General features: G+C 38.7%; 1 protein-coding gene across 1 annotated transcript in view; it reads left to right on the forward strand.

Annotated features, from left to right (window-relative positions):
* LOC130106416 (catenin alpha-2-like) overlaps positions 1–27,015 on the forward strand; it is a 121,240-nt gene that overhangs the window by 16,674 nt on the left and 77,551 nt on the right. The window contains 2 exon segments of the mRNA XM_056272520.1: positions 3,976–4,011; positions 4,013–4,129. Coding sequence (XP_056128495.1) covers positions 3,976–4,011; positions 4,013–4,129 — 153 coding nt within the window.

Here is a 27,015-nt window from a genome sequence, read left to right on the forward strand (position 1 = left end):
TTGCTTTGCTCGCCATAATGATAGATAGTGATATATATATTGGGCTTGACAAACAACAATAAATAGACAAGGACAGAATCAAAGAGAGCGCTTGCTGAAGACAACAGAAGCTGTCGCGGTCTGTTTTCAAGGGTGCTTTATAGTTTCCTGGTCTATGACGTCACCCATGACGTATCGGGCTTCCATTGGACTGATTTTACACGTGCTTCATGACGCAATCACGCAGAGCGTTCCCACCGTGTCTCAAACGCAGCTCGAAGTTCCCTTGAAAGGGAACTATAAATCACAAATGATCTTGAAATCGTGTGTAGCTGAATGGTTTTAGATCTCCACCTTGTAAATGCCCCCTATTTAGTATCACTAACATATAAAAGAGCACCAGTCAACGTCCAAATCCTTTACTTGAGAATGGCGAGCGGCAAGAAATGTTTGGATTTTCAAATATCTGCAGTACACCGACTCTCTGCCACAAGAAAAAGTGCACAAGTCTGCTTAGATCCTGATGTCTTGACTTTTCCACATCAAAGACCATTTTTATTAATCGGATTTTAGCGTACAGAGTTCAAGTTCAAATCTGTGCATACGCACGTTTTATAAATGAGGCCCCACATTGCCAGTTTAGTATTTAGCAAAAAAAAAAAAAAAGTGGTTCAGTGTGGTTCTGTATAGAACTCTTGGGCCTTTGATTAAATTTTAAAGAACACGTTATGTCGAAAAGGTTAAATTTAAGGAGAAATGTCTTAAATGATAATACTTATAGGGCCCTATTTTAACGATCTGAAACGCAAGTATCAAGCGCGAAGCGCAAGTAACTTTGTGGGCGGGTCTTGGGCGCTGTTGCTATTTTACCGGTGGGATAAATGACTCTTGTGCCCGACGCAAGTTTAAAAGGGGTTGGTCTGAAATAGCTTCATTATTCATAGGTGTGGTTTGGGCGTAACGTGAAATAAACCAATCAGAGCGTCATCTCACATTCCCTTTAAGAGCAGGTGCGCATGTTGCATGGCGGATTGCTATTATAACGGCGGATTTACCAGGCGCACGCCAGGAGCGGTTCACAGCCGAGGAGAGCAACGTTCTTGTCAGGGCAGTGAAAGACAGAGAAGTGACGTTGTATGGGGATGGGAGTTTTTTTTTTTTTTCCTGGTTCTTGACGGACAAACTAATTTGTCAGATGTCCTTATATACATATGTGTCTTGCCACTATTGGGCAAACAGGTCTGATCCGTCATTACTACAATTAGCCTGAAAAATGTGGGTAAATGTGTAAGCTAGATTTAGGCCTACATTTTTTTACATCTTCATGGACACCACAATGATTTCCCTCATGTGTTAATATTTTTCCTTGTTATAATGTATGATTTGCAAAAATAAAAACTGCTGCATCTGTGTTGATGAGAGAATCAAAGTGTATGCGCGTTGTACACCCGCTACATTATGGCCAAGCATGCGCGCTTAAAATAGCATTATGAACAACGCGCAACGCGCCACTTACTTTAGACTAGGTTTTTTTTCTGGTCAGTGGGTGCAAAATAGGAATGATACATGCGTCAGTGTACAAAGTCATTTGCGCCGGGTGCAAGATAGGGCCCATAATGTTAATGTTTTTTTTGTTTTTGTTTTCTAGTGATAAAGTATATTTACAAGCTGTTATTCATAAAATGTAAACTAAAAATGATAATAAATAAAAAAAAAAATTAAAACTAAATCTGTAAAATGATCCCATGATGGGAACCAATAAAAGGTTATATGAAGTGCCTGATATACAATCCTTTAAGGTTCTGTTTGCAATCTAAATTAATCATAGCGTTTGATTAGTGCATTTCTTCATTGATTGGATAAAATCTATGGATTTGAAAATTAACCCAGCCAAGCTGATTACTGAAAAGGTGCTGATGTGGAAACGTGATCATAACCATGATTATTACAGTTTTTGCAGATTTATTAGGATTATTAGACTGAGAAAGAGTAAGGAAAGTCCTGATTTCAATGACATGTCCCCTTTAAGGGTGGCTCAAGTTCTGACTGGCCAACTTTCTTGCCAGTGATGGATTATGCGATGCCTTTAGCCATACTTCATCATTACTGTCTGCCCACCATTGACTAGAACAGGGTTTTTAATTGGTTAAGATATGGGCGCGCCTCACTGAATGATAATTATTGCTTGTTAGGAGTTTCCCATCAACCATTAGAGGACATGTGTCATGGGAATCTACCTCATTAGAATAGCCCACAATGTTTTTTTTTTTTTTTTTTTTTTTTTTCATATAACTGTGAATGATGCTGATGTGTGCTTCTGCTAAACTAGAATCGTCTATTAAAGTCACAATGATATCAAAATTTATCCATGTACATCTTTTTTTTTTTTATGCATGTGCCCTCATAATCTTTAATCAAAGTAACTTCCCCTCCCTCTTGCAGCAAAATCTCTCCTTCTCTCTGATGATGCGTTTACTGCCGTGAGGGCGGGGCAACCTGTCACTCACATGAGATCACAGCAATAGCAAACCACAACCATCAAATCAGTTCCTGATGGACAAAAGTCCCGTCCGACATTTTTTCTTGTTTGAGAAGCCATTTTTATCATATACACTACATTAGACTATTGTACCTTCTATTTTATGCCAACTTTAAATAATATTGATTGTATAGCTATTAACCTATAAAGAGGGGGCAATCATGGCCAAATGTTTGAGAGTCAGACTGCGTAACCCGAAGGTTGCGGGTTCGATTCTGAATACCGGCAGGAAATGACTGAGATGCCCTTGAGCAAGGCACCTATCCCCCAATGGCTGCCCACTGCTCTGTGTGTGTGTGTGTGTGTGTGTGTGTGTGTGTGTGTGTGTGTGTGTGTGTGTGTGTGTGTGTGTGTGTGTGTGTGTGTGTGTGTTTGTGTGTGTGTGTGTGTGTGTGTGTGTGTGTGTGTGTGTGTGTGTGTGTGTGTGTGTGTGTGTGTGTGTGTGTGTGTATGTGTGTCTGTGTCTGTGTCTGTGTCTGTGTCTGTGTGTGTGTGTGTGTGTGTGTGTGTGTGTGTGTGTGTGTGTGTGTGTGTGTGTGCAGCCACCGGAGCACGCAACAGCACCCGTCATAACTGCCGTCATAAATGTAGAGAATTTTCTGACATGATTCTACGTACAGCACTGCTTGTTATGTGTCTGATAAAACAATGTGCTGATTTGTTTTAATCTGTTGGATTATTCAAAAAATTTGATTCCAAATGAAATTGACTTATCAAATAAAGTATATAAAATGTGTGTGTGTGTGTGTGTGTCACAGTTTGCAGTGTGTTCACTTCTCACTACTCTTAATGTGTGTACACTAACTTGGATGGGCTAAATACAGAGGAAAACATGTGTATGGGTTACCATATTTGGCCTTCACATGTATAATCTTCAAGAGATACAGTATTATGCTTTTCTCTTACCTTGATGCAAATGTGTGCCTGTGTGTTTTAGGTTGATGTGATACGGGTTTATGCTTAGGGTGACCAAAAGGTTGCTAGTTTGATCACTGCAATTAAGCAAGCCATGTGATTTCAGCATTTTCCCACTAAGCAAGGCATTTAACCTTTAAGTTTCTTACTATTCCTTCCTTGTCTTACCTACTTACCTACTTGTACTTACCAGTAAAATGGCAGATTTCAAATCACACACTTCCAGGGGAAAACACCATTAAGATGGATGTCAATGGTAGCTTTTTCAAGGTATTACAGACCCTCTTGAAGCATCTCAAGGATCAAGTGTTTACATATCAGTGCATCGGTGCTAATGCCCCTATAAACGTGCCTTCTGTTCAATTCCGCTGTGCTCCATCTAGCTGTTTTAACACAAGATAGCACTTAAGCGCTCCATTAGAAAATGTGTTAAACCTTTAGTTTACCGCTTGTATAAGCCCTATAGTAGGAGCTCCAAGTACAAGTTTAAGTACTATGTAGGACAGCAGCTGATCCCAACTCGTTCTGTCTCTTTTCTCTAGCTAAGGAAGGCTGTTATGGACCACATATCTGACTCTTTTCCTGGAGACCAACGTTCCTCTGCTGGTGCTGATAGAGGCGGCCAAGAGCGGTAACGAGAAAGAGGTTAAGGAGTACGCGCAGGTCTTCCGTGAACATGCCAACAAGCTGGTGGAGGTGAGTAACACATAACACCCCCTCACTCAACTCCCTCATCTCATTCAGCCCGAGCGGATGATTCTTATCTGGGGAACCACAGGCCACTATCAGTCAGAGCACGAGGTGGCCATTAGGAAGTCATCTGCCAAGCCAAGGCAATTTAATCCTGGAATATGGTGCAGTGGAGCTCAATTCTGTAATGACAAATTTGTGTTTTGATAACATGGATTCGGATCACAGAGTTGGAATGACACCAGGGAATGGCTTTAACATCTTTTTTTTTTCTATTTAATATCTCTCGTGACTCGACTTCAAAGATGCGGTTCATTCCCATTATCGAAAAGCAATATGGTGACTGAGGGAAAATGGCTGAATAGGAAAGAGACACTTATCTGAATGTGATGTTAGAGGATGGTATGTCAAAAAATGCAAAAGGGCATATAACGTACACTGAACAGAACTTTTCGAAAAGCATTAGGGGTCACTTCTGAGTAAAACTGATAAATCCTGACGTGTTCTCACACTCACTTTTGCACACACATTGACTTTCACATACTAGCTAGTGTGGGTGCACACATGTTTTCCAATAAACAGTACTCTATTTCAGAGATTATCCATGCAGTCCAATCGCCACAATTTTTATTCCAATAACTTAAACAAAAGCTCTTAACAAAACTTGCCGTCAAAACCTGTGAGTGACATCTAAGTGGTTGCTTTCCAAAAGAAGAGTTTTAGGACAAATCTGCTTTTGACTTTGGAACACTGGATTCAGCACTCAATTTTGAGGCATGGTATCAATAATATAACAAGTCTGATAGAGCAATTCCCAGCGCTTTTAAAAGATAGGAGAAGTTTTAAGATCAAATTCCAAAATATATTTACTATTAATGTGCTATGAATTGAGACTTTAAAATAGGAATATTATCACATGCAATTACATTCAAAATCTTTTCTAAAAGAGTTATTATTGTGATGCTGTGTGTGTTTTGGTAGAGAACTTGTGGGGCCTTGTGGGCCCTGTAGCAGCATGATTTATCTGACCTATTGGAACACTGATGTTAAAAGTTGACAAATTTGGTTCACAGATATTTTACGGCAATTATGATAATGTATATAATTCTGTTAAAAGTTCTTAACATTTTGGTTTAATGACAAAAGTAATTTCTGATGGGATTACTACATTTTGGTAGCAAATATGTTCGTCATATAGCCTACATGCAAGTATTTTTATCAGGGAACTGTTCTAAAGTTATTCCATAATAAAGCTTGTGGTCGGTAAGTTATTTTTTAATGGTTTTGAAGATCTATTATGCTCGCCACAAAAATACAGTATGAATATTATTTTACACTCACCTAAAGGATTATTAGGAACACTTGTTCAATTTCTCATTAATGCAATTATCTAATTAACCAATCACATGGCAGTTGCTTCAATGCATTTAGGGGTGTGGTCCTGGTCAAGACAATCTCCTGAACTCCAAACTGAATATCAGAATGGAAAGAAAGGTGATTTAAGCAATTTGAGCGTGGCATGGTTGTTGTGCCAGACGGGCCGGTCTGAGTATTTCACAATCTGCTCAGTTACTGGGATTTTCACGCACAACCATTTCTAGGGTTTACAAAGAATGGTGTGAAAAGGGAAAAACATCCAGTATGCGGCAGTCCTGTGGGCGAAAATGCCTTGTTGATGCTAGAGGTCAGAGGAGAATGGGCCGACTGATTCAAGCTGATAGAAGAGCAACTTTGACTGAAATAACCACTCGTTACAAACCGAGGTATGCAGCAAAGCATTTGAAGCCACAACACGCACAACCTTGAGGCGGATGGGCTACAACAGCAGAAGACCCCACCGGGTACCACTCATCTCCACTACAAGTAGGAAAAAGAGGCTGCAATTTGCAAGAGCTCACCAAATTGGACAGTTGAAGACTGGAAAAATGTTGCCTGGTCTGATGAGTCTCGATTTCTGTTGAGATATTCAGATGGTAGAGTCAGAATTTGGCGTAAACAGAATGAGAACATGGATCCATCATGCCCTTGTTACCACTGTGCAGGCTGGTGGTGGTGGTGTAATGGTGTGGGGACGTTTTCTTGGCACACTTTAGGCCCCTTAGTGCCAATTGGGCATCGTTTAAATGCCACGGCCTACTTGAGCATTGTTTCTGACCATGTCCATCCCTTTATGGCCACCATGTTACCCATCCTCTGATGGCTACTTCCAGCAGGATAATGCACCATGTCACAAAGCTCGAATCATTTCAAATTGGTTTCTTGAACATGACAATGAGTTCACTGTACTAAAATGGCCCCCACAGTCACCAGATCTCAACCCAATAGAGCATCTTTGGATGTGGTGGAACGGGAGCTTCGTGCCCTGGATATGCATCCCACAAATCTCCATCAACTGCAAGATGCTATCCTATCAATATGGGCCAACATTCTAAATAATGTTTTCAGCACCTTGTTGAATCAATGCCCACGTAGAATAAAGGCAGTTCTGAAGGCGAAAGGGGGTCAAACACAGTATAGTATGGTGTTCCTAATAATCCTTTAGGTGAGTGTATATATAAATTTTAAACAGCTGTTTTCAATTTGAATATATTTTATAATGTAATTGAGCTTTGCCTGTGATGGAAAAGCTGAAGTTTCAGCATCATTACTCCAGTCTTCAGTTTCATATGATTATTCAGAAATATCATCCTAATATTCTGATTCAGTGCTCAAGAAACGTTTTTTTTGTTTGTTTTTTTGGATTCTTTGATGAAAAGAAATTTCAAAAGAACAGCATTTATCTGTAATATATATATATATTTTTGAACAATAAAAAAAAGTCTTTGTCATCCCTTTTGATCAATTTAATGAAAGTATTCTTTAAACAACAACAACAACAAAAGAAAATTCTTACAGACCACCAAACTTTTTAATGGTAGTGTGTGTATAAATAAATATATTACTTATCCATGTCTTTTCTATTTGAGGACATCCCCAAAATGAGTTTTGTCAGATTTAACTACATTCCGGGGACATTTTCTGCAAATTTGTCCCCAAAGCATAGACGGGTTAGGGGCACACACACATAGAGTTGACCTGAAGGGAGTGCCATTCCTGACTTCATCAAATAAAATGTTCCCACACTGGTATGATCTCAGAATAAAGGACAGCCGAGCGGCTCAATTCTGTTTCTCCAGCTGATCAATAGTCACTGTTTCTTGCCGGGGTCAAGGAGCCTGATGAAATAGAGGTCACGTGCCATAGCTTACCCTGATGCAATGTCTGTACTGCTGTAAAAAAAAAAACTCTCTCTCTCTCTCTCTCTCTCTCTCTCTCTCTCTCTCTCTCTCTCTCTCTCTCTCTCTCTTCTCTCATCTCTCTCTCTCTCTCTCTCCTCTCTCTCTCTCTCTCTCTCTCTCTCTCTCTCTCTCTCTCTCTCTCTCTCTCTCTCTCTCTCTCTCCTCTCTCTCTCTCTCTCTCTCTTCACTTCCGGTGTGTCTGGGTGCGAGTTGACCGAGTGTGACGCGTGCTGGAGAGCTTGTGAGTGAATTTGTCATTTTCTATTTTTTTCCCTTGCTGGTTTTTCTGTCTTTTCTATTGATTAGTTTGTTGGGCCGCTTGCTATCCACTTAGTTGGAGAGATGTCGGCCCCACGCGTGCAGGTTTTGAGCTCACTCACGCGGCGTAATGCGGTTAAAGTAGCCGCCGCGGTGAGTGTGGAGGAATGTTGCCTTGCCATTGGTGAGGTTGTTGGGCATGGGAGCGTGTTATCCGCCTCCAGAATGAATAGTGCTGTTGTGGTGTTTCTCAACAGCGTAGATAAAGTCAATGAAGTAGTCGAACACGGAATAGTCATTGGTGGTGATTTTGTCTCTGTTCTTCCCCTTTCATTGCCCGCCAAGAGAGTCACTTTATCGAATGTTCCACCGTTCGTAAGTGATGAAATTTTGACACAGTCTCTATCTCGTTATGGAAAATTGGTATCTCCGATCAAGAAGATCCCAATTAATAGCGGTTCACCGTTGTTGAAACACATTGTTTCGTTCAGGCGTTTCGTTTATATGATTATTCAGGACGATGTAGAGTTAGACATGACACTCAATTTTCAAATTGACAACTTTGATTATGTTATTTTTGTCACCACCGCGAAATCAAAGTGTTTTGGTTGCGGTAAATCTGGACATTTAGTTCGTAATTGTCCTGACAAGGTTGCAGAAAAGGAAGTAAACGCAGTGAATGGGAGTATTGAAGGCGATGGTGGCGCGGATGGTGTTGCTGACACTGATTTAGTTGGGGGGGGTGGCGGCTGCGGGTGTTCCCGGTGAGAGTGTTGTTGCGTCGACTTCACTGCGCTGTGAGCACTCGGTGTCGGACACGGTGCCCACTAAAATACTTTTAGAGGCTAGTGTTGAAGATTTACCGAGTGTAGCACCGGTTTCTGAAGATCAACATGTTGAGCAAATAGAAAGTGAGAGTAATGCAGTGATTTTGCAAGACGAATGTGTAAAGGATGGTGTGGAGAAAGAACATTTTTTTAAAATACCTTCCAATAAAAGGAAGATAATTGATAAAATGGTTGATGCCAAAATAAGTAAAACGAGTGAAATGCAAGAAAGCATGGATCAAGATACAGAAAGTGATGGTGGGTCTTCTGACTCCAGTGTGACACTTTCTCAGGGGGAGTTTAGTGGTCGGGATTATGAACTTGAGGATATTAAATTATTCCTCAGATCAACAAAAAATAAAAGAGGAGTGCGCGTGAAGGAATATTTTCCTGATGTTAAACAGTTCGCTGAAAAGGCAAAAAGCTTAATGGCAGAGAGTTGCTTTTCTAATAAAGAAGTCTATAGACTTAAGAAAATTGTGAGGAGTCTCAATACTGCTTTAATCAACGATGTCAGTTAATTTAAAAAAAAGAATGGCTGATGTTCTGTGGCGTTTTGGGTGGTTTTTCTTTTCCTTATTTTTATTTATGAGTGAAGTTCATGTAGCTACTTTGAATGTTAATGGGGCAAGAGCCTCTGGAAAAAGAGCTACAATATATGAAGTAATGAAGCAAAAAAATATTGATGTTGTTTTATTACAAGAAACTCATAGTGACTTAAAAAATGCTGCTGACTGGGCAAGGGAGTTTGATGGCATCCCTGTGTTAAGTCATTACACTTCAATAAGTGGGGGAGTAGCCATTTTATTTGCAAAGAATTTTAGTCCCATATCTTATGATGTTGATGAGATAATAAAAGGTAGGCTTTTAAAAGTGAGAGCTGTTGTTGAAAGCTATGTGTTTATTTTTATTTGTGTATATGTTCCAACTGCTCCTGTTGAAAGAATGTCTTTTTTGGACATACTATGTGCAACTCTACATAACTGTTGTTCTGAAGACTTCTTGTTCCTTGGTGGTGATTTCAATTGTACTGAGCATAATCTAGATCGGAATCACATTGAGCCTCATTTGGCTTCGCGTAAACGTTTAATTCAATTGATCAAAAAGTATGATTTATGTGATATTTGGAGATCTTTAAATGGTAATGAGAGACAGTACACTTGGGTTCACACACGTGATAAGGTTATGTCTTTAGCTAGGCTGGACAGAGTTTACAGTTTTAATCACCATCTTAGTATTTTAAATAAATGTTATATAACACCAGTAAGTTTTTCGGATCACAGTATGGTGCACTGTAAGCTTATTTTGAGCTCAATAAAACCAAAAAGCGCATACTGGCATTTTAATACTAATTTGTTAAGTGATAATTTTTTTAAGGAGTCATTTAAGTACTTCTGGGATGTTCACAGAACAAAGAGGTCTTCTTTTTATTCATTGCAACAGTGGTGGGATGTTGGTAAGATCCAAATAAGGCAGTTTACCCAACAGTATACTCACAACGTTACTAAGGAGTTGACTCGTTCTTTAGAGCTTTTAGAGGGAGAGATAATTGAATCTCAAAATCTGGCACAATCTACTGGCAAGACACATTATTTAGAAGCCTGTTCAAGGAAGAAAGCTCAGTTAGCTGATCTACTGGGGCATAAAGTACAGGGGGCGCTGGTCCGCTCACGTTTCCAAAGCATTGATCAGATGGATGCACCATCCCAATACTTTTTCAATCTGGAAAAAAAGAATGGTCAGAAACGGTTTATTCATGGTTTGCGCTCCGAAGATGGAGTGTTATTGACAGATCCGGCCGGTATTCGGGGAAGAGCAGTTGATTTTTATAAAAATTTGTATAGGAGCGAGCTTAAGTCAGAGTGTGGTGTTGATAACGTTTTCCTTGACAGCTTACCAAAGCTGTCAGAGGAAGCCAATGATGAGCTTGAAGGGGTGCTGACCCTGGATGAGCTCTATAAGGCCCTGCAAGCCATGAAGTCTGGGAGTGCCCCAGGAATGGATGGCATCCCAGTTGACTTCTACAAGGCTTTTTGGTTGGAAATGGGTGTAGATCTGCTGGAGGTACTGAAGGACAGCTTGTTGAAGGGCGGGTTGCCATTGAGTTGCCGAAGAGCGGTGATCACTCTAATTCCAAAAAAGGGGGACCTTACAGATATCAAGAACTGGCGCCCTGTCTCGCTTCTCTGCAGTGATTATAAAATACTTTCTAAGGCATTGAGTAACAGATTGACTGGAGTGTTGGGTCAGGTTATCCATCCGGATCAGACGTACTGTGTCCCTAGTAGATCAATATTTGATAATATTGCTTTAATTCGAGATATTTTTCATGTCTCTAAGTTGTTACATTTGGACTGTGGCTTGCTATCTTTGGATCAGGAGAAGGCTTTTGACCGAGTGGAGCACTCGTATTTGTGGAGTACTTTAACAGCTTTTGGTTTTAGCAAAAATTTTATAGACATGATTAGGGTACTCTATTGTGACGTTGAGAGTACGCTGAAAATAAATGGTGGCTTATGTGCTCCCTTTCAGGTTTCTCAGGGGTATCAGACAAGGTTGCTCCTTGTCTGGAATGTTGTATTCTTTGGCGATTGAGCCTTTGCTTCAGCAGTTAAGAACCCAATTAAGTGGTTTGTTTTTACCAGTTTGTAATAAAAAGATTTGTTTGTCAGCCTATGCCGATGATATTGTGGTGATGATTAACAGACAAAGTGATGTGCAAATTTTATTTAATTTATTTGAAGAATTTAGACTGTTGTCATCTGCAAAGGTTAATTGGAGAAAAAGTAATGCGTTATTGTTAGGACAATGGGCTGATGGTAAACCTTGCCTTCCGGATGGGATGGTTTGGGGAAATGGAGGTATAAAATATCTAGGAGTTTATCTAGGGGATGACAGTGTGTTACAAAAAAATTGGGAGGGGTTGGTGGAAAAAATTAAAGGGCGCTTGGAAAAGTGGAAATGGTTATTACCGAATATGTCCTATAGGGGGCGAACTCTTATTGTCAACAATTTAGTGGCATCTTCACTTTGGCATAAGTTGGCATGTGTAGACCCTTCACCACAGTTTTTAACGGAAGTTCAAGCTGCTCTGGTGAACTTTTTTTGGGATAAACTACACTGGGTCCCTCAGAGTGTTTTATACCTCCCCAAAGATGAAGGTGGGCAAGGTTTGATTCACTTACAAAGTAGAATGGCTGCCTTTCGGTTACAGTTTTTAAAAAGGTTACTTGATGGTTCTAAAGATTTCAGTTGGCGTGCTGTGAGTTGTACCATTTTGCACACTATAGGGGGGTTCGGTCTGGATAAATCCCTCTTTTTAATGGATCCAACTAAACTGGATTTATCGGAACTGCCTGTCTTCTATCGAAATCTTTTCAAGGTGTGGAGTTTTTTTTCGTGTTTATAAGACTGAGAACTCATATTCTCTCCACTGGCTGTTGCAGGAGCCACTGATACTTGGGGCCCGTTTGGACATTGCCATTCACTGCTATTTGCCGGGGTTCAGCAACATTTTCCTGCAATCCAAGGTCTTTACGCTGGGACATTTGTTGACTTTAACCGGGCCTCAATTTGAGAATGTGGACGCCGTATCCGATCATTTAGGAATCAGATCTATTCGTTTATTAACTCGTTTTCTGGTCAAACTTAAAGCCTGTTTGACAGGTGAAGAGGAACATTTGTTAAGAGACTTTTTTAAAGGAGTTTGTACTCCTGATGTTGATGATCCTTTTCCATGTTTGTTTATTCAACCCAATCTTGAAGAAGGTTCAGGTTTTTTGCTGCAATCAGGTGAATCTTTGGATTTAGATTTCTTGTCTAGTGCAGGAAAAAAACTGTATAGAGCCTGTGTGTTGGTTTTTAATAAGAAAATGTTAGAAAAGAGAATTAATACACCATGGTGTTCTGTTTTTAAATTGAGAAATGATGTAAAACCTGAATGGAGATCATTGTATAAGCCACCATTGTCTAAAAGATTTGGAGATATACAATGGAGAATTCTGCATGGTGCCATTGCTGTCAATTCTTTTATTTCGAAGTTGAATCCTGAAGTTAATCCTGCTTGCCCTTTTTGTCCTCAAAAGGAGACTGTTTTTCATGCTTTTATGCATTGTTTTAGATTAGAACCTTTGTTTATGAGATTGAGAGAATTGTTTTGTAGGTTTGATGAAACTTTTTGTATTGAGACCTTCATTTTGGGTGTTAAGTACTTTCAGAAAAATCGTTTCACCTGTCAATTGTTGAATTTCATCTTAGGGCAAGCAAAAATGGCTATTTATATTAGCAGGAAAAACAGAGTGGAACAAGAGGGTAGCAATGATGTAAACGTGTGTTTTTTAACTTTGGTCAAATCGAGAGTTTTGATTGATTTTAGGTTTTACAAAACTATGAGTGATCTTTCAACTTTTGAATTGATATGGTGCAGTCATGGTGCTTTATGTACAGTTTGTGAAGGTGATTTGTTTTTTTCTTTCTGAAGTTTTCTTTTGGTTGGTTTTAATATTGTGAAGAGTTATTGTTAACATTTATTGTGAAGAGATACTGTTATTAATTGTAATTAAAGTTTTTTCAAAAATCAATCAAATCTCTCTCTCTCTCTCTCTCTCTCTCTCTCTCTCTCTCTTTCTGGTAAATAACATTAACTCCTGGATTTGAATATGGTCCAGCACTGCAATTCGTGATCTGATCACTGCAATCACATGTCAATTCCAAGTGTAAAGGTCTCTCTCTCTCTCTCTCTCTCTCTCTCTCTCTCTCTCTCTCTCTCTCTCTCTCTCTCTCTCTCTCTCTCTCTCTCTCTCTCTCTCTCTCTCTCTCTCCCTCCCTCTCTCTCTCTCCCTCCCTCTCTCTCTCTCTCTCTCTCTCTCTCTCTCTCTCTCTCTCTCTCTCTCTCTCGCAATAAATAGCAACAGCAATGGGCACATGCATATGAATATGGATTATATTTTATTCAGATAGCAATAATCTTGGGAAATGTTACAACAATTTCATCCTCTAAGCTAGTAAATGCAAGTATGATGAATGCCTGATCTCTTTTGAGAGCCATTATGACATTCACTTAATGGTTAATGTTAATGATTTCAATACATTTTAAATAACACTTTCTCATATTCACTTTGTAGACTACAAATGACTCCACTAGTGTCCGGGTCTAGTGTATTTTGTTCTACATTCATGTAATGCATTGCACTATAAAATAACTGCCAATTTAAAAGGTTATTAAAATATTTGTAGCACAGCTGAGATGTGGGTTATTAATGTAAACCTGTTGACACACTTTCTTTTTGTCTTGCTCTCTTTCTGTCTCTCTCTGTCACACGCAGACACATGAGATGGGCACACAAAAACACAAACACACCATCCCACACACAACTGTCAATGGGGAAATAAGTGTAAACTTTGTTGTTTCATGCTCTGTGACTCAATGACCGGTTCATCTATTCCAATTTATTTCGCTCATATTTACATGCATTTACTGATTCTGCTGACTTCAGATCATCCTCCCTTTAGCAGTTCATGTCTGCTTGGGTTACACTGTTGTGTTTTATAGCCAGCTTTAACAAAGGTTAATAAAAATGTGTTTGGCTTGGAAGGTAAAGCATATTATTTATTTTTCTTTTTTAAAAATATGTTCCTATCCCAGTTTAATGCGCAGAGAGAACTTAAATGGATAGTTCAACTGTCATGTTTTTCCAAAGCTGTATGCTTTTCTTTCTGTGGAACACAAAATAAGATATTTTGAAAATGAAAGTTAATGGCCTCCAGTGCTGTTTTGGACATTGAATTTCATTATATGGACAAAAACATTTGAAACATTGTTCAAAATGACTTTTGTGCTCCACAAAAGAAAGAAATGCATACAGATTTGGAACGACACGAGGGAGAGTAAACAATAAGTGGCTTTTGAGTGAACTGTCCACTTAAGCTGTTTGTTGGCCATTCGTGGGGCACAAAAAAAGGACAAACTGTGATTGTGTGGTGCCTTTAACATTGCGGTTTATTTTGTTTCTTGAGGTAAACATGAAACAATGTTTGCATCCCATTTTACTTCCATTATCCGATGTTTTGAAATGGGCTATTGAATTTTAGGGCTGGACGCATGTTTTATTAATTTACAAATTTACAGTAAATACAAGAATAGTTTTATCCTTTTGATAAAAGATAATAAAGACAACGACAAAGATAACTTTTTGTATTAATTATGCACAATAAGACATGGTGCGTACGTGCATTGAAAAAGAAAATTGGTAAATTTTGATTTAATTTTTAAGGCTCTCATTTAATGTGTCAGTAGAAAAGAGAAAGATTCATAAAAGTTCAAAACCTCAGTAAATTCACAGTGTTTTTCAGAACTGTGCCGTGGCTTTAGATTTTTCACAGAGTGACCCTTTTACTTAAAAGCAAACTAAAACAAAATCTGCACATATAATAATGTGTGAATTTACCCTTTCAATGGAAAACAAGTTAAATGTCAATGCTGCCAATCACTGGCACCCCTTCGGGTTAGTCTCAAACCCTAAAGGTCACAGGTCACGATCAATACTCTTATGTGACTGTGGCACATTTTCATTGAACAGTTGCTAAGTTACATGATATTTTTATCACATACTTTGTGTTCAGGATGGAGAAATTGTCATTTAGTGTGAGCAATGGAAATAGTTTCCAATCTTTCCTATCTGCCTCCTCCTGACACAAAGTGAAATGCCTTAATAATTACCAGATGTAGTATTCTTTTTTTCTGGCCATGACAAAGAAGTAGAGTGAAAGAGAATGAGAGAAAGAAAGAGATAGTTTTCCAAGCCCAAGGCAATGCTGCCACAGCTAGCAGACCTTGTGTGTGGGTGTAGAGAAATATTTATGATGTGGGTATGGTGACCTTAATTAGCAGAGATTGCATTAGAGAATGGACTTGTGTTAATAAAACGAGGGGACTGGGATTTCGCTCTCCCATTTCCCGCTCCCTCTCCGTCTTACCACCTGTGACATCACAGCGCGAGGGACAATCATCTCTCTCACTGACAAGGGACGATTAGCGGTAAGCACTGGAAAGCTAAGCAAGAATACCTGCTAGCGGTAGCCTTTTACACTGACTCAATATAAAAAAAAATGTCTTCTTAAATCCAAACATCACATTCTCGTAAGGAAATGTCACTCTAGCAACTAGCTCTGGATGCTCAACTCTTCTGCTGCATGTTAAACTGTGGTGCCATGTTTAACTTCTTTCTGTAGCCATCATACCTTCCCCTTATTCTCAAATCTCATTCGCAGTTAGCACTCATCCAAACGGTTAAAACTTGAAGCCATAAGATTGACGTCAGCAATGTCAAAAGCAATTGTTTCTAGAATATCGTTGACCTTATTCATCTTTTTGAATTTGATTTGTGAAGAAGAGGAAGATTTTCAGCCAATAACAACCTAAAATGTACTATATCTGCCTGTCCCAAACAACTTGAATTCAGCCTATGTTTTGCATTATTCACACAAGTGATAATATCCAAAGATTGACAAAATTCTGGTAATCTCTGAACATAATTGAGAATGTCACCATTGTATGATTGCTGTAGCCATTATGAGAAAGAAACACAAAGCGGGTCTCAGATTAATGATGAAGGCTAACTTTTCATTGTCTGGCAGACAGTGGATTGTAATAAAAGTCTGTTTTTCACCTGCCCCTCTCACCAGAGGATTCATGCATCATCAAGAAGCCGTAATCGGACTTTTACACATTATTTAATTGATGCCCTTCCCATAAGTCTCTTGCGCTTATTAACAGCCCCTTCACCATGCCTTAACTGTGCTGATCAAAACATTCACATGCTTTTGTTCATTGAAACACTGGTTATAGAGAGTCCCATTCAAGCTGAGATGAAGAATGCATTTCCGCTTTATAGAGGTAAGAAAGGCTGATGGAAAAGCGGAGATCACAAGGACATCATAGTCCATCACAATTCAAATAGTGGAGCGACTTTGGTCCATCAGTCTGGCTCTTGGCTGCCAGCACGAAATCAGAATTGTTCTATATCCTTGAGCCTTTTCTCTAAAGTTTCCACAACAAACTTGTTTTCTTGCTTTGCTCATCTTTCTTTCTCTGTAAATTTGCATCCTGATTCCACACTGTGTTCATTTTCAGCTATTCGCTTCCTGACCTTTACCACTTTTGAGCATGGTACACGTTTTTCCGCCTCCCATGTTCTTCAGCAATTGGGGGTTTTGATGCACATTCTATTGACTAATACAATGCTGTCTACTGGGATGATGGTAGCCGAATTGTTCGGTTACCAAATTAAGCTCACCAGCCAGATACTTAACCTCCAGGTGCTCTGCAAATGTTCTGTAAGTTGCAGGTTACATCACTCCCAGTGAGTTTTTAGTGTTGTGTATCGTCACAAGTCTCTTTGTGTCTTCATAATGCAGGAAAAGAAAACCTGCTGAGCAGTCCTGACCTGCATCTGTGTGCACTTGAATCTCCATAACCTACTTTTTCAGCTAGCTGGCTCACTAGGGATCCTATCCCGATAGAGATAGAGCTTTCAGCCTGTGCTTCAAAAGGTCTCTGCGCTCAGGTCTCGGGAACAAAACTCCCCAACGTCGTCCCCTGAGGACGACTCCACACACAGTTGTGCTTTTCCTCATTAATTTGACATCTCAACATCCCTTGTTTTATCTGTTATCTGTTTGTATTCCCTCCCATGATAACATTTTATCCTCCTGTAAAGTTTTTGTTTGCATACATTTGAATATTATCTTTCATGGATCACTCCTTTTATGTCCCGCTTTGCGTTTTCTTTGTGCCATTTTTTGTTCTTAATTTTGTGTTTGCATTTTTCATTACTATCCGAATGCATCATTACTATTGTCTTGTTTTGATACCCATATCTCTGTGGAGAATTCCTTGCTTTTTATGTTCATTATAAAAGGAGCTTTAGAACTGAATTCTTGCAGCTGTATCTGAAATGCGCTGTATATTTATCAGAGGTGCCAAGAGGCAGTATTAACTAACAAAGAGCTGCTCAGATTCAAATGTGCCATGTCATTTCTTAGAGTCATGATTGTTCAGACATTGAGTTTTGTAAAAAAAAGTGCTTTGTTCCAATTAGTGCCTTAATGACTTTGATAATCCTTTGCATAAGTAATGCGTATTCATTTAATTAAAACAAATTAATTGAAATTCGATTAATGTAAAACATAGCAGTTTTAAATTATGAATGGAATAGACAATTTACTAGTATCTTAGAAAAAGATCGTCAGACAGAAGAAAAAAAACATTATTTACAGGGATGCATTGTGGCCATTTCTTAAGACTGTAGGGTCAGTTATTGAGGTTTATTGATTTTTCTTTAGATGTGTGTGTGTAGGTTTGGAGAATGTTATGTTTTTCTCCTTGAGGAAGAAAATGAACTTCAGGTAGTTTGGCCTTCTTGCCCTTGAGTGCAGAAGGAGCCTGAATAATGTCCCAACTTTTCCCGGTTGAACTTTCCTGAATTCATGCATCTATTAACCCAGTAAGTGTCCAAATATTAAAATCAACCTAATTTTAGAGACTTTTTGTTTCATGGAATGAAGGACCGTTGTATTCTGTTTTGCGAGTCACCTTCCCAACGTAGCTCAGGTCTTTTCATTTCAACCTAATCTGAAGCTGCTCTCCTTCCTTTATATTCAGGGCAAACAGTACCCGTATCTCTTGTAGAGTGTGACTTTAAGTGCCACTCCAGTTCATGAAGTCGCATAGACTAGAATTTAAAGCACTGACCTTCCTGATGAGATGAAGGGTGAAAAGTTGCCTTCTCTAATGATTATGCAAAATCAATATCGACCCGAATGTAACCAATATTGAATCGGCCTTCAGGCCTTCATGATTCCAAACGCACTGCTGCAAGGCAGTAAATATTATTCCGCAGGAAGGGGGGCCATGCTGCATTAAATGATGTGCTGAACACGATAGATGGCTATTGGAACAAGTCTATTTGTGGTGACCCAGACCTTTGGACTGGCGTAATCCCTTATCAAGCAGAGTTATTGGCCTCTGAGGAAATCTAACGCAGAGGCGTCTCCACATTTGGGAGGAGCTCCGGACAGATAGATCAGCCGCTCTCTCCCTCACCTTTTCCCTGGGAGGCATTACTTTCAGATTTCTCCCTCTTCATGGACCATTTATCATCACATACACCCACATCATGTTGTCGTACACCTTTACTGCAAGGCTGCCCAATGTCCCCTATCAACTTACAAAACTTTATTTTTAATGTCAAATAATGAAAAGTATATGTACTCAATTTAATGAATGAGTGTTAAAAGTTTGCCATTTGCAAATGCTGAATGTGACATATTTCAGTATGACAATGGACAACATTGGCTTAACTAAGCAAACTGCCACAGTCATGACTGATTTTACTTGCGCTAATATGTGTCTAAAGGTGATTAAGACATGGACAGGCAGGAGCGAATCAATTGCTTGATTGGATCGTTGGATAATTTGCGGTTAGAGTTACAAGGAGTCATTTTATGAGCCACTTTATAGCAGGTATCAATTGAAGCCATCGCGTTATTAGCAGGTCAATGCTGTTTAAAGTGTCAATACCAGGATTGATGGTGCTCATCTAATCCTCAGCTGATAAATTAACAATGCATATGCTGACGGACTGATATTTCTGAAGATTCTAAAGCTGGTCAGAAATTTGAGTGGTAAAGGTATCTTTCTTGGTATACTGCTCTTTATAGTTGCTGGAAGTAAAGGGAAGCATTTCTTCATGATACTCTGTGTTTTGTAGATAGATGACATGACAAACCAAACTTTGCTTCATAGTTTATGCGTTCTGGATGGCGGAATGATTATGCTTTTTAAATAAAATGTGAATTAGTTTGTGCATTTTATTTTAAAAAATGCAAAATTAGAAGGAGATTGGACTTTAATTCATGTTGAAAAGAACTACTGTAAGTGCCATTGCCAGTACAACTATTTCAGCAATGTCGCACCATATATTTCTATTTCTAATGGTTTAGTACATTATTGACATGATGCTTTGACAGCTCTGAAAAGATAAATGCTCCAGATACAGTCTCCAAATCTCCATATATGTGAGATGTAAGTTAGGATATATGTGCTTGCATGTATTTATTCATTTAAAACTGTACCAGTACACTGTAAAAATGCAAATTTTAACTGATTTTGCTTCTTTAAGTCGGTGTGGTATAACTGCAAGACATTAAAACTCAAGCAAATCTCCATAGGATGTGTTTTTACCATTTCTATACGGCTACAGCTTATAAATATTAATTTGAAAGGTTAATTAAATAATATTCATGAGATAAGGCATCATTGTGACATGACATCATCAGCAGTTCATCCCGGCTTCAAAACTCCCATCCTTATGGTGCCACTGGTTTGAGCGAAGGTGAAACATTTCTCACTAAAATAAGTAAAGTACCTGCTGTGGAACAAATGATCTCAGAAAGTTTTTTTTTTTTTTTTTTTTAACAATAGGGAAGTTGCTATAGCCATTTTTTCTCTTTCCATATGACAGTTACTCTGTATCCTCTTCCCTTAGACAGACTTTTGTGAGATCAGAGATGGCGCCAGATGCACTTGTTTGCACGGGTTAATCTCCGGTAATTGAATATCTCAGGCAATCGGACAATCTAAAGCTGTCCAATTTCAACTTTTATTGCTCGGGGCCAGGGCTAGCCATGTTAAAAAAGAAAGAAAAATAACATTAGAGGGAATCAGAATGCTGGCCTGTGGAATTAGCTTATCATATCCAATTGAAAACACTGAATGCCGCTTAGCTGGCCATTCCCCTGCGGGTGGTCAGCCAGGCGAAAAGAGGACAGAGGAGGGCATCTAATGCTGCAGATGTTAGTGAGAGGAAACAGTGGGGAGTTTTTTTTTTTCTGTATTACAGGGTTTTTAAACCTTTTCATCTCAAGAGTAGAGAGGTATTTTGTCCATCAGCGCCCACCCACCTCTGATTAAGTGTGCAATTTGACAGTATACGTTCTGATTGTTCCTGGTGATAAGCGTTTGTCAGGGTGTGAATAGAGACTAAACTGAAGTGTAGCCTGTAAAATATATAGATGCTTGAATAGTTTGATATACTCTATGTGCAGGGTCTGCGAGAGAAGTTGTTATTTGATGACTGTCAAATACTAGTAGTTCTCGGTAAAATGTATGTTTGCTCCTCTTGACTACACCGTGTCAGTTTAAGGTGTGCCAAACTTTTCACTTTGTTTGGCAGTGGAATTTTTGAAATTGTTACACTGTGCTGTGCTGCTTGGAACTATACAGTATATGTATTATTATTTTTATTTTTTTTACTGCAAGACCGGGTTTCCATATGATCACCATATGGGGGCATGTTCATTTATTACATAATTGTGACATATAATTTGCATTTCTTCTCTTCCCAGTCTTTCTCCCATTGCAATTACAACACTAATGCAGCCTTTCCCTTTTTTAGTTATACATACAGTATATGTAATGATTTGCAATGATATGCATATATTTGTAATATATCAAATGTATTTGTTTATTGAATATTTAAATTATTAATGTTAACCTATTTAAAAATATTAAAACAAGGACAATATAATTTTTTTTTTTTTTGTGCATTTTTTAGGAAATTCCATTAAATGCAAAAAAAAAAAAAAAACATATATATATATATATATATATATTGCATACACTAAAACATGAAATAGGAAGGACATTTTATTTTGAGCACAATAATGCAAAAATTGCCTTTCATGACAGTGTATGCAAATTCAAACACCAGCTTTCTGAGACACATGCATCCTTTTGTAGACATTAGCTAATCAAAGTAAGCTTTGTTGTGTGTCTGGCGTCCACATAAAGCAAGCATGAAAGCAGCCTGTACATTTTCTACAGCAGAACCTGTGCGCTCTTTAAGCCCGACAATCAGTTTTTCGTTCACAATGTTTTCCCATAGCCATAAAGAGACTGCTTGTACCTAGGGGCCCGATTCTCTGTGCCTGCGTGAGAGATATAGAGTGTGGGTGAAACTGGATGCTAATACGCATGGAATTTATTACCTTGCAGATGGGCGATTCTCAAGTGTCTGCTGCATGATGCTCCATCTCCCCTGTGCAATTGGTCTCAAATTAAAGGCTATCTCTATTTCCTCCTACAGGATCCTCTCTGCTCCACCTGCTACCTCCCTACATACGGCTCCATATCCTGCGTCACAACACCACTTCACTCCAGTATCTAAAAAAGACAATACCTCATTACTCTTTCTTTTGTTGCTCTGACTAAGCTCTTTTTACTTTGTTCAGTGGTGAAAAGACACTCATCATAACATACAAATTTTAAATGGAGTGATCCATCTGTTTTCAGGATTCTTTCCAAAGCCTACAAAAATTCTGTGTTGAAACTATTTATACTATTTCTATTGTGAGTCATGATTTTTTTTTTTTCTAAATTGTCACGCACACTAAAAAAAAATATAGGACAGGGATTTGGTTCTATCAATTTGTTGTTAATTGAATGGAGGTAGATCTAATGTTAGCTTGCGGTTGATTGTAAAAAGTATGGGGTTTAAGTGGACTAAATAATTGGAAAGCTTGGCATACATCACCAGAGAGAAGTCTGAGAAGTTATGAGACATTCTGATTAAAAAATATGAGTTCCAAAAAAAGATTCATATGCATGGATGGATTGTTCATCAAACAATCAACATGCATTTAGATAATAGATGCTGGCTTTAACAATATGGGTAACACTTTACAATAAGGTTCATTAGTTAACTGCATTTGGTAAACATTTACTAAGAATTAACAATACTTCTACAGCATTTATTAATCTTAGTTAACATTAATTTCAACATTTACTAATACATTATTAAAATCACAGGTTTTATTTCTTAACATTAGGTAATGTATTTTGAACGAACATGAACAAACAATGAACAGCTGTATTTTTATTAACTAACATTAACAAAGATTAACTAAAATAGTAACAGATGTATTGCTCATTGTTAGTTCATGTTAGTTAATACATTAACTAAAGTTAACTAATGAACCTTATTGTAAAGTGTCACCATATATTGTGTTTAAAAGTGTAACCATGAGTGCTTACGGCCAAGTCACAGTCTGATTTTCAACTCAGCAGTAAACCTGTGTACCCTTACTCTTAATTGCTTAATTGTACATTATAGTCTAGCCTGAAAAATGATTTATTGTTAATCAATAGCAGAATTTTCCTTTTGAGATCAACTGCTACAACTACCATGGAGGGATTATTGCATACACATGTAGCCTAAATGTATCAAAGTGGGACGTTGTTATAACATGGCATTGATTGTCCTGCCTTTAGAAAAACTTTTGGAACAATCTAAAAACTATGTTTAATTAAACTGAACACAATCTGCTTCATATAACACAATGTTGATATTAGAGGGACTTCTCCAAAGCCGACAGCTCGGTATACACGATCAGTTTTATAGATTTCCACAATGAATGGCGTCTGCTGATTGCGATCATGGTATTTCCTGCGGCTGATATTGATTAAGAGTCATTTCATGAGCACGAATTAATGCACTGCTCTCTACCAAACAGAAGGTTAATGGTTCACCAAAGAGCAGTAGCCAACAGAGAGTTATTATTAGGATGCTGGCGTTGTAAAAAGTAGGTGGGTACTGCATTTACAATTCACAACAAATCAGAACATCACTATTTGTAACACATGCACACAGGTCCATTTCCTGCTGGCCGCCATCCATAGTATTTCTGTCACTGCAGGATAGCACCTCAGCGCCAGCTAATACAGTGATCTCATAAAGCTTACAATTTGTTCTGTATTTTTACTCTCGACGGTAGCCATCCAAATCTTGGACACATTAGAAAGTCACCATGCCATTTGGAAAGCCTTTCAGGTGTCTCAATAGGAGGGTCTGGCAAATAATTGTTCTTAGAATTTGTTTTCTGCTGTTCGTGCGCTGACATCAGGAGAGTCTATGATAAATCTTCCTGAAGAATTACCTACAGCGTGCTCTGAAAATTAGTTACAGTGTGTCTACCCTGTTCCTTTTAACGGTCTTTAGTAATCGGGGCTAATGAAATGACAATTTAGCATTATTAGGGCTCTTGGCTAACAGCGCTGAGCTCACTGCGCTTCTTAGCACACATCTGCGTCTCCAGTCGGGCCCTTGGGGGAAAGAAACTTTGAAGCATCTAGCACATTCTCACAGTGTATACGTGATCTGATGATGGGAGCAGGGCGGACTGGGTTGGAGTCGGTCCTTTTTTTTCATTAGTTATTTTTTCCAAACTTCTATCTGCTTCTGCTGATGGGACATTAACATAAGGTCATGGTTTGAATTCTAAATATCTGTCTACAGATGGTTCTTCAGGGTCTCGCTTTGAATGGCAATCAGCCGAGCGAGTATCCGCCGTCGTTCTCTGGTATCTCATGGAATATGTGTGGATATGTCATAATATCCTGGCTTTACTTCTAAAGCTTTTTTTGAAATACACTCTTAAAAAAAAAAAAAAAAAACATTAAGGGCCCTATCTTGCACCCAGCGCACGATCTGAAACGCAAGTGTCAAAGCGCAAAGCGCAAGTGACTTTGTGGGCGGATCCCGGCGCTGTTGCTATTTTCCCGGCGGGATAAATGCCTCTTGCGCCTGGCGCAAATCTAAAAGAGGTTGGTCTGAAGTAGCTTCATTATTCATAGGTGTGGTTTGGGCGTAACGTGGAATAAACCAATCAGAGCGTCATCTCACATTCCCTTTAAGAGCAGGTGCGCATGTTGCATGGCGGATTGCTATTATAACGGCGGATTCACCAGGCGCGCGTCAGGAGCGGTTCACAGCCGAGGAGACCGACGTTCTTGTCAGGACCGTGAAAGACAGAGAAGTGACGTTGTATTGCGTGTTTTGCGTGCACCTGTAAACTATGGCATAAACCCTCATGCAAACACCCTCAGACGGCACTGTTTATTGACTGTCTGAAGTAGAATGCATGCAGAAATAACAAGAAATTCAACGTTCAAATCAGACTTATCTATCTATCTATCTATCTATCTATCTATCTATCTATCTATCTATCTATCTATCTATCTATCTATCTATCTATCTATCTATCTATCTATCTATCCATCTATCTATCTATCGTGGGTGGGTTTCTCCCATCCCCATACAAATCAGCGTCGGTTAAACAGGCGTGGGAGGAAAAAAAACTAAATTTTCATGGACACCACAATGATTTCCCTCATGTGTTAATATTTTTCCTTGTTATAATGTATGATTTGCAAAAATAAAAACTGCTGCATCTGTGTTGATGAGATAATCAAAGTGTATGCGCGTTGTGCACCCGCTACATTATGGCCAAGCATGCGCGCTTAAAATAGCATTATGAACAACGCGCAACGCGCCACTGACTTTAGACTAGGTTTTTTCTGGTCAGTGGCGCAATTGTTTTATAGAACAGCAAAATAGCATGAGGGAAAGTTTGCGCCGGAACACGCCTCCTCTTTGCGCTGAACCGCCCCGGGGAGCGCAAGTGTATTTCTTAGTTAACCGACGTGCGTCTGTGGAGGGAAAAGTCCGCTTTGCGCGGGTGCAAAATAGGAATGATACATGCGTCAGTGTACAAAGTCATTTGCGCCGAGTGCAAGATAGAGCCCTAAGACTTTACAGCGCCTTTGTTACATGTTGCATGTACAGTATTAACAATCAATTATACACAATTAACATTTAGTTTTTTACACAAAAAACATTAGTTTTTTTTTTTTTAAGTTGCCAGCCATCGCCAGCTTTTCTGAGCAGTTTCACAAAAATGTCATGCCCCACAGAAAATTTAATCTAGCTTCATGAATGTGGCTGTTAAATAAAATTAAAAAAAGCTACATTTTGAGCAAAAAGCTGAGAAAATCACGTTTTTGTCAAAAACTACTTCTGGCTGTGATTCAGAATGATGATCAAAAGATAGATGGAGTAAATCGAGTCCATCAACACCCCCAAAGCTTGCACAGTCATACCTCATCTTGGGTCGACATTTCATTCAGTAACATAAGGCAGTTTTGATGCTGTTTAATGTTGATGATTGCGTTATTTTACATATGCATATGATTATGATATTGCATGTTTCTGCATATTCTTCACATGTGTTTTGATCAGGAGATCCAGTACTCTTTCAGAAGATGTGTAATAGTGTCCCCTACCAAATAACAGTGAAAACACGGACAGCCGGAATATTCCGTCAATGACTGGGAAGCGTTTTCTCACAAATTACATAAATTTCCTTCAATGGCGGGGAAAGAGTTTAAGCCGTAGAATTTTAGCCCTAATCCTAGCCGTATGGTAAGTACATGTTACTTACCATACGCTTATTAGTCAGTACTTAATTATATAATTACACAGTAACAAGACCACCTTAAAATAAAGTGTAACAATTTTACCTTTAGGGTAAAATGTCACTGCAGTACCCATAAAAGAATAACTTTATACCTCATTTAACCAAGCTGCCTTCTATTTTTAAGTGTAATGAAACTTGTTGTACTGGTCATTTCAGCGTATATGATATTAAATTGACTTAAAAATCAAGTTGAATCTCGTATAACTTATTAAAAAAAGTTGAAATTGTTTAAATAAGCCTGATGAGAATGTAAAAACATATGTTGCTATGACTTATTGATCACATTTTTACAGTAGAAGTTCATATTACTACTAAAGGAACTAAAATGCACATTTTACATGTAGATAAGGTACAAAGTTGTCCTTTTAAAGGTACTGTCCCAGTGACAAGCTGTCTCTTTCAAGTCTTTCCTTCTTTCTTTCTTTCTTTCTTTCTTTCTTTCTTTCTTTCTTTCTTTCTTTCTTTCTTTCTTTCTTTCTTTCTTTCTTTCTTTCTTTCTTTCTTTAATTTGCACAACCAGTGTAACCAGTGTAAAAAAAATAAAAAATAAAACATGCAGATAACAAAAAAATGTTTCCTGGCAGCGATGTCATCTGACTCCAAAGCGCAGAAGAGAGAAAACAGTGAAGGCAGTTTCCCTTGAGGCAACGTTGGGTTTCTCTTGGGGAAAGCCCTAGTTTTAGCTTGTCCTACATCATCAAAGCCCCGCTTCACATGCAATATTAACAGGATTTCTATCAGAAGTCACTGTGTAAGAGCATTAGAGACAACATTTACTCAACAATTCAGTGGCCATCTTTGTGTGGAGAGATAACAAGGGCTGACCCACTGGGTTATGGGATTACTCGATTAAACTTTAACAAGGCTGCCAAATTCTGCTGTGTTTCTTGGACCAGATTGAAGTGATGTTGGCTTTTATGCTGAGTGGAATTCATTTTGAGATGTGCCAGTGAAGCGTTCTTCTGCTCTTTCGTGCTCTTCCAAAAACAGGTCCTCTGTGTAAATGCAGACTTTAACTAACGATAAGATAAAACGCTGCTGGTTGCTGAGCAGAGTAAAATTGCAACTTCAAGGCATCCAATAGAGAAATTTTTAGAGACATATTGTAGATGAGCAAGCTTTCAAAAAATCGCCCAGCTTAAGGGTTAGCCGTTTG

The sequence above is a fragment of the Rhinichthys klamathensis genome, unplaced genomic scaffold (assembly GCF_029890125.1).
Source record: "Rhinichthys klamathensis goyatoka isolate OS25496 unplaced genomic scaffold, OSU_Roscu_1.1 h1tg000340l_1, whole genome shotgun sequence".
NCBI lineage: Eukaryota > Metazoa > Chordata > Actinopteri > Cypriniformes > Leuciscidae > Rhinichthys > Rhinichthys klamathensis.